General features: G+C 50.5%; 1 protein-coding gene across 1 annotated transcript in view; it reads left to right on the forward strand.

Moving 5' to 3' along the window:
• LOC146201217 (uncharacterized) overlaps nucleotides 1-15,178 on the forward strand; it is a 77,516-nt gene that overhangs the window by 31,536 nt on the left and 30,802 nt on the right. The window contains exon 3 of the mRNA XM_084592503.1: nucleotides 1,728-2,621. Coding sequence (XP_084448629.1) covers nucleotides 1,728-2,621 — 894 coding nt within the window. The remainder of the gene's footprint in view (nucleotides 1-1,727; nucleotides 2,622-15,178) is intronic.

Below are 15,178 nucleotides of genomic sequence, written 5' to 3' on the forward strand. Positions count from 1 at the left end.
TCCCCTGTTTCGTGAAAAACGGGGGGTCGGGGCTGCTGCGTAACAACGGGAACTGTAGGCTGAGTCATTGTTACTGCGGGATCCTCCTTCCGGGCCCGGTAGTAACCCTTGTTGATGCTGTAGCCATTGAAGTCGGCGGCTGGCTCGGTGGGTTGTGGGCAGTTCTCCCACACGAGTGTCGGTGGGCGACACGAGCAAGGCGGTTGTCTCGGCTTGTAGGAGGGGCCCGAAACATGAACGACAGCACCTCCCCCAGATGTAACGTAGTAGTGACAAGCCCGGTAGCCACAAATGAAGACACTGGCGCTGCACTTGAATGAAACTCGTTATTGGACTGCCTCGCGCCCGCAAAATGACTAAGTGAATCGGCGGCGCCGATGACATAAAAAGTTCTCGTAGGTCATCGAACTAAGAATTCTCGTCGCACGCGCCAACGCTCAGTTTAAAGGCGGCAAGGAAACATCGAGATAAAGCCGCAGACCGTGTCTAGCGTAAGCTGGAACATTGCAGAAACACATGCGAGTGGCAGGAATCTTCTAGATTCCTCTCGACGCATCTTTCGCAACAAAGAAATTGATAAAGCAGCATCTCGCGACAACCAGCCTGAATAAAAACCATAAGACAGAATCGATCCTCATGCTAGAATCACTGTGCTAAGGCCATGCCGGCGACTGTCAAAAAAGAATAAAGACTTGAATCGTTCGTGTCATTATGAATATGTGAATTCGTTTACAGGAAATCAAAGACGCAGTGTCTGTCACACTTTTCTATTGAGACCTCAACCACGTCTTAAGGAAAGGGAGGAAAGTGGGAATGAAGAAAGAAAAGTGAAAGTTGCGATGTATAGCCGAGGGATGCTGGCTGAGGGACACCACCTAAGAATCGTTAACGAGCACTGATATCGCAGGGTACGCGGACACCTTTGCGTTTCAACTCCTTTTAAACGCGACCGCCAAGGTCGCGTTCGCAACCGCGTACTCCGATTCAGTAGCGGAGTGTCTTAATCACTGAGCCGCTGCGGACAGTCCTGCACATGTATATTGTCCACACCTGGTACTTAGAATCGCATTATACTACATGCTCTATTGAGCACGTGCGAAAGTGGTGTATAGCTCCCAACGTCCACATCATTGCCTACAAAATCTATATAAACGCGCGTTCTAAATATGAATATTTATGGTTGAGGAGTAATTTGATCGTTTTCCTGTAAGAAATGTATTTATTCGTAATTATTTTCATATGGCGTTAATAGGCCAGAATGCCCTTTACGTTGATCGAATGGCGGAAAGACGTAGGCCACTATGCTAGATTTGGTTTGGTTTGGTTTGTAGGGTTTAACGTCCCAAGCGACTCAGGCTATGAGACGCCGTAGTGAAGGACTCCGGAAATTTCGACCACCTGGGGCTTTTTAACGTCCACTGAAATCGCACAGCACACGGGCACCTTGCGGCCGTCGAGGCCGGGATTCGATCTCGCGTCCTTGGGCCGTAACCACTGCACCACCCCTAGAGGCGATTTCACTCCGTCACTATGCGCGGAACAGCAGCGGAGTATCACGCAAATGCTTGAGTAACCCTTTACTTGCACGTCAGGAAGATTAAACACTTTAAAAATAGGGCGAGAAAACCTCGCCTTGACCTTCGGTCTCGTTGAGTTCTGCTCCCAACGGCGCTTCTTAACAATTCATGTCAGCTGGCTCAGAACTACATTGTGCTTGTTCCCCTCAGGTGCTGCCGGCAATGGAGGCTCAGCCGCTGTTGGCTGAAGACATGCTGGCGGTCACGTCTCGGGTGTCTGCTCCCGCCATCGTGGCGCCGGTGCTGAGCGGGACGCACATCGTGGGGGCAACAGGCGTCACCGCAACGGCCACCGTGTCGCAGCCGAGCACTGGTTCACACGCCACATACATGATTCCTAGTGGCCCCGCCTACACGGCCGCTCCTTGCATTGCTGCGCCGACGCCGCCTGTGTGCACCTCGATGGCGCGGACAATCGTCCAGGGCGGCGACGTGGACTGCGAGGTTCCGGTGGCGGTCCCTTGCGAGCCAGGCACCATGGAGCTCACTCAGCCACTCTGGCAGGTCCCTGCCACCTGCGCTGGTTCGGAGTGGGCATACAACGACACATTCAATGCCATGAAGGAGGAACAGTACTCGTCCCAAGAATGTACTCCCGTATTTCTGGAGCAGCCGCAACCACAGTTTGTTTCCGAGGTGGCCACACCTGCTCCCCTGGGCGTATCTCCCCCGCAATACGTTGTGTACGACTACTACGGAAACGTAGGCGGCGGTTACCAGCCCGCGGTGGCGCCGACACTGGCCGCCGCCTCGCCACTCCTGCTCCCCATGTCAACGTACACGGCGTCGGCGCCCGTGCTTAGACACATGTCGCGCACCTACACCGAGGAAGAGTATTTCACCGAGAGCTCCACGGCTGACTCGGAACAGACGTACGGGCACATGGCCGCCAGTAGCGTGGCACCCACATCCTACCTATCGTCAACGGGTGCCACATCCTACCTAACATCTACGGCCGCCACATCGATGTACGAGAGGCCGGCCATTCCTTCGAGGAAGCCCGCCTACCTTGACCAGAGGGCGCTTGTTCCGCGCGACCCACAGGTATGCGTTTTGTAGCAGTCGGTTATGCCCGCACGCAACAGAGCAAATCACACAGCAAGCGTCATTGGGGAGAGTGTGGCCACATTAAAAGTAATAAAATTAAATTAAGCACATAAATAAAAAAACATAAAATAAATATAAACGTACGGCTGAACGAGCTTACCTACCATATATGCGGAACATACTAGACATCTCCTATATGCAGACTTCTTGCGGAAGCAAATTGACTCCTTCTTGAAAATTGAGGAACCGAAATTACTGCGCGTGTATCATTAAAATTATATTTGCACACAAAAACATATATGCATATGCTATTGAACTGTAACTAATTATTCCTTAAATTAGTGTCTGGTTACAAACTCCAAGCAATGCGGCCATTGCGGCTGCGATTCAAAGATATGTCACGGGATTAATTATCCAGGCCACTTGCTACATCATGACATACAGTTTAAACAGTGGTAAACATGGGACGAAGAAAAAACACAGACATAGGCGCAGATTAATAACTGAACAAAACTTTATTGCTGCAGCGGCTATGCCGTGGGAAAATGTCCACAGCTTAAAAAATATATATTTATAATATGATAAATATAAGAGATGTGTCGAGATCCCAGAATACTGAATGCGTTATCAGACATCATTCATGACACGCTCACTCCATGGTACGCTAGCCCTGAATCTGTGATCTTAATCAACGCAGTTTTGTAAAACATTAACCCCACCAGAGCACATCATTCAAAAATGCCGCGTACTCCGGAAAAAAGACAGCAAGTTTACAGACCTGTATACCGATGGTCATAAAATAAAGTTCACTTTGCTAGTGCAGTGGGGTGAGGAAGATGAGAGAAAATAAGAGGTCTTCTGCAGTGCGCTTTCGTATTCAGCGCTGAATATTACGTCATATATATATATATATATATATATATATATATATATATATATATATATATATATATATATATATATATATATAGATGCATATATGCATATATTTATTGTTACGACGGGGGTTTGACGACGGAGCGCTGCACAGGTCGAGGAGGCAGAGAACTCAGCTGGTCAACGGCTGCGAGTCCGGCACGGGCACGAGAGTCTCCACGTCTTTTTCAACGTCTTTGCCCATGTCTTCTATATATTTCCTCTACTTTAGGATTGCTACATTTCCCCCTAGTAAGCTGAAGCCCCTTTGGACGAGGGAGTTATTCGTTCCCAAGGGAGTAGCACGGCTTCATACAGGCGACATGATCGACTTCTGATGTGGCTCAGCGACGACCACTTGCGTTCATGCGCGCGATTCCATAGTTCAGGTCACTGACGCGGTCGAGGACAACGTAAGGGCCAGCGTAATGGGCCAGCATTTTCTGGGTGAAACCTCGTTTCCGGAGAAGTCGTCAAAGCCACACCAAGTCTCCAGGTGCGTAAGACACATGGTGATGCTGTCTGTCGTACCCAGCTTTCGAACGCTCTTGCGAAGCCAGAATCCGCAAACGGGCGATACGTCCAACTTCTTCGGCCCAACAAAGACTTTCGGCGATGCAAGGTTCTTCATGGACGAATAGGGAAGAGTAGTGTCGAGAGAATACCGAGGATCACGGGCATAGAGAAAAAATAACGGGCTGTAGCCGGTCGGCTCATCTGTTGCAGAATTGAAGGCAAAAATTATAAACGGCAGTATGTAACCCAGTTCTTGTGGTCTGATGCCAATGTACATAGAGAGAATGTTGACGAGTGTGCGGTTGGTTCGCTCCGTCAAAGCGTTGGTTTGTGGGTGGTATGGTGTGGAGTGTCGGAAATGTGACGCGCACAAACGGAGAAGCTCTTCCACAACATCTGCCGTAAACTGCCGACCTCGATCACTGATGATCACTAGCGGAGGTCTATGGCGCAGGACGACGGAACGGAGCTAGAACATGGACACGTGGTGGGCGGTGACAGAAGGAAGAGCGGCCGTTTCGCAGTAGCGGGTGAGGTAGTCGGCACAAACCACGATCCAGCAATTTCCATAGGAAGATTTTGGGAAGGGATCCATAAGCTCGATAACAACTTTCCCAAATGCACCATGTGGTGGAGTCACAGGATGCAGCAGGCCCTGTGGCGTGGACGTAGGCCGTTTGTATCGTTGGCACTCAGTGCACCTCGCCACATATCGCTCAGTCGTTTGGCGCATCTTCGGCCAATAAAACCGGTCGCGGGCACGGTGGCTATAGCGTTCGTGCAGAGCCTAGGTGACCAGAAGTGGGATCGTCGTGCATGGCACGCAGGATGCACGAGCGCTAGCTCTCTGGAAATACAAGTAGAAAATTCGTGCCGGTGATTGAGTAAGCCTTTTTGTACAAAAGGCCATCACGGAAACAAAATGAGCTGGGAGCTGTGGAATCTCGCGCCGCCGCAATCAGTGGCTCGAGGCTTATGTCGGTCTCTTGCGCAGTCCGCAGGGCCGAGGCGTCGGGAAACTCGGGCGCGACGAAGGCGATGTAGTGATCGAAGGCAGCAGAGTCACCTTCGGTCGTAGCAAGGGGAAGACGTGAAAGACAGTCTGCATCGGCGTGTTTGCGGCCACTCTTGGAAACACTTAGGTCGTACTCCTGCAGACGAAGGGCCCAGCGTGCTAGACGATCGTATGATCAAGAAGGTTGCCGAGACAACACAGGGCATGATGGGCCGTCACAACCGTGAAATGGCGTCCGTATAGGTAGCATCGAAACCGCTGAACAGTTAAAACTACAGCGAGGCGCTCCTGCTCCGTAACAGTGTAGTTATGCTCAGGTTTGCTGAGGGAACGGCTTGCATACGCAACTACATGTTCGCCGGTTGCCAAACGTTGCATAAGCACAGCGCATACACCAATCCCACTTGCATCTGTGTGGACTTGCGTCAGAGCGGTCGAAGTGCCGTAGTATGGGATATGACGTAAGGAGAAACTTAAGCTGGTGGAAAGACGCGTCACAATCTGAGGTCCAGTCGAAAGGGACGTCTTTTTGTAGAAGGGAAGTTAGAGGATAAGCGACGTCGGCAAATCTTGGGATGAATCTTCGAAAGTAAGAGCACAACCCTAGAAAACCGCGGAACTCCTTTTGATTCTGGGGTCGTTTGAATGCTGCAACTGCAGCAGTCTTCTGTGGATCTGGCCGACCTCCATCGCGGTCGACGAGATGTCCGAGTACCAGTGCTTGACGCTCGCTAAAAAGGCACTTTTTAGAATTCAGGACAAGGCCAGCCTTCTTCAGGCAATCTAAAACAATAGCGAGTGGGGTGTTATGTTCTGTAAAGGTCCGGCCAAAAATAACATCGTCAATAGCGCATGCAGATTTCCCACTTGAGCCCATCCATAAATCTTTCAAATGTGGCCGGCGCATTACATAGGCCAAAGGGCATCACATTAAATTCAAATAGGCCGTCTTGCGTAACAAATGTTTTTTCCTTGTCGGCAGGGTCCATTGGAATCTGCTAATACCCCGATCGCAAATGAACAGGAGAGAAATAAGACGCAGAGAAAAGGCAATCTAAAGCATCGTCGATATGCGATATGATATCATTTTTAGTGATGGAGTTGAGGTGACGGTAGTCGGTACAGAACCTCCATGTTCCGTCCTTTTTTTTTAACCAGTAACACGGGAGCAGCCCAAAGATTGAAGGACTCCTGAATTACGCCCCTGTTCAACATGTCTTTAACTAGTTGTGCTCTGACGACGACACGCGGTACGGCTTTTGGCGGATCGGATGTGTAGATCCCGTGTCAATCCCGTGGCGTGCGCACGACAGCGGAAAACGTTGTGAGCCGTTGGACTGCGCGAAATCAAAAACGGATATGTGCTGGGACAAGAGGTTCTTCAACATCTGTCGTTGTGAGGTCTTCAACGGTGTGCTGATCATCAGAAGAAGCTTTTCGTCAGCAGGTGAGTTAGTAGCGGGGTTGTCTAGGGAAGGAGCAACGACAGCTACACAATTTGGTAGGGTCGCGCTACATGCTAGTTTGGAGCCCGCTGGAAAAATAACCAGTTCCGGTGAGAAATTTATAGTCCACACTCCGGTACGGCCCTATTTGACGCAAACCAAACAATGCGGTACTAACACATTTTTCTTTACGCACTGTAAATTAAGAGGCGCCACAGTAGCCACAAAAGAGTCGTTAATAACATGGGAGCAAGACACTTGGACGCACACTGCAGAATGTGGCGGTATGATAACTTCATCACACACACACACACACACACACACACACACACACACACACACACACACACACACACACACACACACACACACACACACACACACACACACACACACACACACACACACACACACACACACACACACACACACACACACACACACACACACACACACACACACACACACACACACACACACACACACACACACACACACACACACACACACACACACACACACACACACACACACACACACACACACACACACACACACACACACACACACACACACACACACACACACACACACACACACACACACACACACACACACACACACACACACACACACACACACACACACACACACACACACACACACACACACACACACCGCGCACAAACAAAACGTCTTCATAATATGACGTCTCTTCCAAAAGTTCATGAGGAAGAGAACCACTAACACTTAGCTCTCCCGTTCGACAATCATTTGTAGCGCCGCACATACGCAGGAAGTCAATTCCCAAGATTACGTCGTGTGTCGATCGGGGCAGTACTGCAAACTCCGCCGGAAATACTGTGCCCCCCTAAGAAACATTAACGCTGCATACCACAACCGGATACGATAACTCTCCTCTTCCTCCATAAAAATTAGCAGTTTTGACCCAAACAAACGCAACTTTGTTCTTCAAAAGGTTCCTAAAATCTAAACTCATTACTGAAACAGTAGCACTAGTGTCTACCAACCCTATCGTAGGCAAACCATCAATAAGCACATTGACCTTGTTCTTAAACATGCACACAGACGGAAGAATAATAGGTAGCAGCGCACATTGTCGAGCGACCTCCCCTCCATTGGCCGCGCTGTCTAGTTTTCCTGCAAGGGCGGCGGAGATCGGCGCCGTGGTGACAGGGAACGGAGCACACGAAATGACGGAGGTGGTGTCACACTACGGTGAGACGCTAGAGAATGGCTGCGGAGCCCTTCGTTTTGAAAACTGCCCCTCTGGGAGCGATGTTCTGGCCGATAGCTGTCGATGTAGGGCTGAAGGGCGTGTCGGTTCGTTGCCGTCGCGGGATTCTTGAACGATGCGCGCCGATTGCAGTAGTGGAAATGTGATCCGCGACACCACACCGGTAACATACGGGAATGGGGTGATCAAAAAGCGGCAGTATCAGCGATCAAAAAGTGGCGGGCCAATCAAAAAGCGACTCTGCAAGGCAGTGCGCGACGAATATTCAAATGTAAGTTCCGGGTCAACGTAGCTTTCCCGCCGTAGGCGTGGTGTACTGTTAGAGTAGCACCGAGGGTCTCTGCGCTGAGGATAGAGAATTGGCGGTAAATCTGGTTGGGCCCTGGTCGCGGGGTGTCAAGGTCTTCGCGGCAGGCGAAGTCGGTGTCATTGACTGGTGTATAACTGGGCGTTGGTGGGCACGTACATGCATGGGTTGGAAAAGCAGATGCTTCATCCGCGAAGCCAGAGGGCGGCCGGGAAAGCAGCTCACGTCATGCAATTTCATCCCTAACTATATAACGGATGACGCACAGGGGACTTTGCGATGTAGAGTCTTCGACACTTGCTACGGTAGTGACATTTGCTAGCCCAAACTTTGGTGTAATGCTGCGTGTCTTGAGGACCGCGAATGTCCGGCAGTGTCGAATAACGTCGGTTACCGAACTCAAGTTGTCCTTCGCAATGAGCAAATGGTAGACTTCTTCCGCGATGCCCTTGAGCAGATGACCTACCTTGTCTTCCTCGATAATCCGGCTGTTGACTATCTTGCATAATTTCAGTACTGACTTGATGTATGTGGTGCAAGTCTCACCTGCTGTTTAAGCTTTTTGAGCAAATGTCTGCTCGGCCTGCCTCTTCTTTGCAGTTATATCGCCAAAACATTCTTTTATAGCTCCTACAAAACCATCCCAAGTGGTCAGAGAGTCTTCGCGGTTCTCGTACCACATCAAGGCGGTCTGCGTCAAGAATACCACATTCGCGAACTTTGCCACCGAATCCCAGCGGCTGAAGCGGCTCACACGTCCATAATGAGTAAGTCACTCATCATCTTCCCCTGCTGGACCAGCAAAAGAAGGAGGCTCTCGAAATGGTAGCGTCGCTTTTGAGGCAGGTGGTACATCACCAGACGGGGACAGAAGGCTTCGCATTGATGTTCGGGACTGCTCACTTGTCTGTTCCATTCTCAGAGGAACGGGAGGAAGACCAGCAAGGCGACGGCTCCGGCGAGTCTCCAGTGGTTGATGATGTGTCGTGAGGGTATTCGTACCCAGCGCCTGCCACCAAGTTGTTACGACGGGGGTTTGACGTCGGAGCGCTGCACGGGTCGAGGGGGCAGAGAACTCAGCTGGTCAACGGCTGCGAGTCCGGCACGGGCACGAGAGTCTCCACATCTTTTCAATGTCTTTGTCCATGTCTACTTCTATGTTTTTCCTCTTCTGTAGGATTGCTACAATATTGAAACATGCCATTCATGGTATATAAGAGAAATGCGCAACAACTTAGGCAGGACACAGGAAGAAACACATACAACAGTTCACGAGCGCAACTACCAACTGTTTAATGGGGTGAAGCAACAACAGCATATATACAGAAAAGCAGAGCATGCGTAAAGGTACAGCAGGCACACACATCACAAACACAGCAATTTTACACAAACGAATCAAGATATGAAACTTCAGTATCATAGATCTGCAACGAAGCATCACTTACACAGCGATCAGAAAGTTTCTTGACATGGAAGACAAGCCGGGCTTTCACATTGGTACTCCTGCCTAGAATCTTTGTCATCTCAAATCTTGCCCTACACGAGCTAATGCAGGAAGAAATGTGCCTTACAAGGCACATTGGATGGTTGTCTTTTATGACAACCAGTTTTACCTGCAGCGCAAAGGCATTTGCATAGGTTCATGTGTTGCACCCATTTTATGCGACATCTTTTTATCTTATATTGACCACTCATTACAACTAACCCTAAGTGACGGCCCGGTTTTAAAAGTTTTTAGATATGTGGACGATTTTTTAATCCTTTTAAAGTCTGGGACCTTTACATACCTTGACCAGGTTGTTTCACAGATTTTAACTACTTCTAATCAATTGGGCCGAGGGTTGGATTTTACACATGACCTCTCAGATAATCATGAATTACGTTTTTTGGACCTCAAACTTACGTTCTGGGGCAACCACATTTGCCATATGTATTCCCCCGTGCTAACAAGGAGCTACTGAGATACGACTCCTCACACTCCAAGGTTGTAAAAAGAGCCATTGCGTCTCTCTGTTTGGAGTCGGCGCTTCACAAGTCGTGCCCTCATGGCATGCAGGAAAGTCTCGACTATCAGGTTTCCCGCCTCTTGGCGATAGGCTTCCCTGGTCGTGTCATATCTGCCGTCGCTGAAAACCCTCCTGCAGAAACAAAAAGGCGCCCAAAAAAGACCTGACTACTCGGCTTCAAAGCCGGTTGTGGTCCCCTATGTGCACCAGGTGTCTCATAACCTGAAGAAAGTGGCCGGTAGACACCATGTTCCTTTGGTGTTCTCAGCCCCCAACAAGCTAATAAAGCTTTGCTGCCGCATTTCTGGCGTTCGTGAAAGGGGTGCAAAAAAAGGCATGGCACCTCCTATGTTAAGTGGGCCACAGGAGTGGTATACAGCTTGCCCCTTTCTTGTGGCTCTTCCTATGTAGGCCAAACTGGCCGTGGCGTTAATGACCGGCTACGGGAGCATGCAAAAAGTGTAGACAATAATGATAAAAATTAAAACCTTGTAAGGGACATTTCTTCCTGCATTAGCACGTGTAGGGCAAGATTAGAGATGCCAAAAATTCTAGGCAGGAGTACCAATGTGAAAGCCCGGCTTGTCTTAGAGGCCTTCCATGTCAAAAAATTATCTGATCGCTTCGTAAGTGATGCTTCATTGCAGATCTATAACGCTGAAGTTTCATTTCTTGATTCGTTTGTGTAAAATTGCGGTGTTTGTGATGTGTGTGCCTGCTCTACCTTTACGCATGCTCTGCTTTTCTGTATATATGCTGTTGTTGCTTCACCCCATTAAACAGTTGGTAGTTGCGCTCGTGAACTGTTGTATGTGTTTCTTCCTATGTCCTGTCTAAGTTGTTGCGCATTTATGAGCCATTCAGAGAAGACGACACGGTGCTCCGCTTTCGTGCTGACCTGGATGGTTGTTGGTGTTCTTCGGTGCCAGAGTGACAGAGCGCCTTCTGTGGAACGCTACGTTACAGATCTGGTGGAGGAATTGCCGGGTATCAATCCAGTCGAGCATAATCAACATCTCACTACGGAGCTTACCCCCGTACATCAACGCCTCGGCTGCCGCCTACGTGGAGAGCCCCCTGAATTCGGACTCCATCCGGCCGCTACCACGACGACGCACCCTCACACGGCCGTAGAACCTGCTGCAATTACATCTGAGAGCAGGCTTCCCACCCACATCCTGTGTCATCAGCCGCGAACACCCCCCTCTTTTAATGGCGACGTGTTCGAGGACGCCGAGGACTGGCTTGAGACCTACGAGCGAGTCACTCGTTACAACGGGCGGACTGATGAGCGTAAGCTCCACAACTTATTCTTCGCTCTTGAAGAGCCTGCACGGACATGGTTTGAAAACCATGAGACTTCCTTCCCATCCTGGGCAGCCTTCTGTCGTGATTTGAAAGCCACTTTTCCTAGCGCCGACCGCCGGGGGCGAGCAGAAGCTGCGTTACACTTGTGCAGTCGGCGCCAGAATGAGAGCGTGCGTATGTTCTTTGAGGACAATGGACATGACACGCCTTTTCAAGAGTGCAGACCCACAAACGCCAGAAGATAAGAAGCTGCGTCACCTGATGCGGGGCGTTAAACAAGAACTTTTCGCGGGACAGGTGCGCAGTCCACCGCGCAATGTGGCGGAGTTTCTCAGCGAGGCAGCGACCATGGAGACAACGATGCAACACCGAGCCCGTCAGTACAACCGTGACGTGAACATCATTGGGTCCGACGCACCCCCTGTGCATGTCAGTAGCGACATGGACGCATTACGCAATCTCATCCGTTCTGTCGTGCGGGAGGAACTGCAAGCGCTCCGGATGCCTTACAACACAACACCTTTTCCTTCACTGGCTGAAGTCGTCCGGAACGAGGTGCGTATGACAGCTGAGCAAGTTGCTGACGTTCCCCAGCAGCGCGTTCCCCACCAGACGTTCGACGCGAGACCCACCTACGCGTCCGTCCTACGTAAGGCTCCCCCTCCGGACCATAGTATCAACGCCACAGCTCCAGCAATAGAGCCGCAGGGTCCTCGCATGGAGCCGCATGGAGTCTCGCTACTCCCCTCCGCCAATCTACCAGCAACCCCGTAAAAGTCAAGTATGGCGGCTCCGGGACCGTCGGCCCCTGTGCTATTATTGCGGTGAAACCAGTCACCTTTACCGGGCGTGCTCGTACCGCCGCGTCAACATGCGAGGTTTCGCCTCGGAGGACCTCTACCCTCGGAATGCCGAACGGGTATACTGAGATTGCAAGCGACCTTGCAGCGCGACAGTATCTCGTCATGTCCGGTTACCAAGAGCGTCGGTCTACGTCCCCGACAAGCTACCGTTCGACAAGTCCCAACTCTTCCCGACGCCGCTCTCCCAGCCCTAGCCGGGAAAACTAATACCAGCGGCCTTCGGAGGCAGGGTCGCTGATGTCGAGAAATGTGAAGATCCTCCGTCATCGTCAGGCCGACCGGACGAGATTTCGCTTGTGTCAGGTAGCGACAGCATACTACCTCCGATTTGTGTGTAACGATTGATGGAGTGGATGTTACCGCGTTACTCGACACTGGTGCCGATTATTCAGTAATGAGCCGTGGTCTCTCCTGAGAATTGAAGAAAGTTTTGACACACTGGTCCGGCCCGAAAATTCGCACGGCGGGAAGTCACTTGATTGAACCTGCAGGCAAGTGCACAGCGCAGGTCGGCATCCGTGGTTTTGTGTATGTCGGAGAATTTATCGTGCTTCCTGAGTGTTCGAAAGACTTGATCCTTGGTCTAGACTTCCTGCATACCAACGGCGCTGTCATTGACCTGAAAGAAGCGCGTGTTTCCTTTTCGACGAAACGAGCCGTGGCACGCATTGAAAATGAAGATCCGGGTCTGAACGTTTTGTGTATAGTCGACGATGACGTGAGGGTTCCGGCACGTTCCAGTGTGCTGGTTCTTGTAAAGCATGACTTGTTCCACGATTACGAGGGCATCGCGGATGGGCACCTTCCGCTACTACTCGAGAAGGAATTAGCCGTTGCTCGAGGACTCGTACAACTACAGAACAGTTGTGCTACTGTCTTCCTGACAAATTTTGCTAAGGAGATGTGGCATCTCGCTAAGGACTCGGCTGTTGCCGTCCTTCACGATGTTACTGCCTTGCCTCATTTATGCACCGCCGGAGCGAACCCTAAAAAAGAGGCCGCACCTTGTCATGCTCTGCAAACCGTTAAAATTAGCCCCGACTTGAAGCCCGATCAGAGGAATCTTCTCTCGGCTCTTCTGAACGATTTCGCAGACTGCTTCGCCACAGGCTCTAAGGTCGGTCGCACTCCTGTCGCCAAGCACCGCATCATCACCGATGACACCACGTTACCGGTATGACAGCGCCTGTACCGGGTTTCTCCTAAGGAACGTGACGCCATTAAAACGCAAGTGGATGAAATGCTTGCGGACGACGGGATCCAGCCTTCGACGAGCCCATAGGCGTCGCCAGTGGTCCTTATCAAAAAGAAAGATGACACCTTGAGATTCTGTGTCGATTACCGAAAGTTAAATAACGTGACCAAAAAGGCATCATCAATCCGCTGCCCAGGATTGATGATGCCCTCGACCGACTACGCGACGCCAGGTACTTCTCCTCATTAGACCTCAAAAGCGGATACTGGCAAATCGAGGTGGATCAGAGAGACCGAGAGAAGACTGCATTTGTGACGCTCGACGGCCTATACGAGTTTAAGGTGCTTCCGTTTGGTCTTTGTATGATGGACACGGTTTTATCAGGTCTGAAGTGGCAGTCGTGCATGGTGTACTTAGATGATGTTATTTTCTCGCCTATTTTCGAGCAACACTTGGACCGGTTGCGCATCGTGCTCCAAGCACTCAAAGGCGCGCAACTAACGATCAAGCCTGAGAAATGCCACTTTGCTTTCAAGGAACTGCGCTTTCTCGGCCATGTTTTCAGTGCACAGGGCGTTCTCCCTGATCCCGAGAAGACTACCGCAGTGTCAAATTGTTCACGCCTCACCGACAAAAAGGCACTCCAGCGATTTGTAGGGCTTTGTTCATACTACCGACGTTTCGTCCAAGGTTTTTCTGAGATAGCTGAACCACTGAAAACACTAACCAGAGAAGACATACCCTTCCTGTGGGGAGACGATCAAGAACAAGCCTTCCAGGAGCTTAGAAGACGCCTACACAGACCCCCAATACTCGCCCATTTCAATGAAGACGCCGCAACCGACGTACATACGGATGCCAGCAACGTTGGCCTCGACGCGGTACTCATTCAGTGGCAAGGCGGAGTAGAACGGCTTATCGCCTACGCGAGCCGAACACTCTCACGATCGGAGGCGAACTATTCGACAACGGAGGAGTGCCTTATGGTAATCTGGGCCATCAGCAAGTTTTGACCATATTTGTATGGACGACCCTTCCGTATTGTCAGCGACCATCATTCCTTATGCTGGCTGGCAAACCTTAAAGACCCGTCTGGACGATTAGCTCATTGGAGCCTCCGTCTTCAAGAGTATGGCGTTACTGTTGTCTATAAGTCGGGACATAAACACCAAGATGCGGTTTCCTTGTCACGCGCGCCATTGGACTCCACTGCAGTGAAAAACTCCGACGATTTTCCCTTTATTGGCGCCATTACCCAATCCCATATGGCTGACCTTCAACGCAAGGACCCGGAGCCTGCGCCGCTCATCAATTAGCTGGAAGGACGCGGTGGTAGAGTACCGCTTGTTTTTCGTCGTGGCTTGCAGTCAGTCGCTTTACGAAGTGGAGTTCTCTACAAGCGCAATTTTGAAAGATCAAAAGAGACATTTCTACTCCTAGCACCTACGCACCTACGGCCTGACATCTTGAGCGCTTGTCACGACGAATCGTCCGCCGGCCACTTGGGAGCTAGTCGTACGCTTGCAAGAATTCGGGAAAAATACTATTGGCCGAAATTATTACCTTCAGTACGATCTTACGTTAAAACCTGCCGTGACTGTCAACGCCGAAAGACTCCACCCATGAAACCAGCTGGATTTCTTCAGCCGATCGCTCCACCGAAAACTCTTTTCCAACAAGTGGGAATGGATCTTCTTGGCCCTTTCCCGAAGTCAACTAATGGAAA

This window comes from Amblyomma maculatum, chromosome 2, assembly GCF_055883805.1.
Source record: "Amblyomma maculatum isolate TAMU_Amacu chromosome 2, ASM5588380v1, whole genome shotgun sequence".
Taxonomy (NCBI): Eukaryota; Metazoa; Arthropoda; class Arachnida; order Ixodida; family Ixodidae; genus Amblyomma; species Amblyomma maculatum.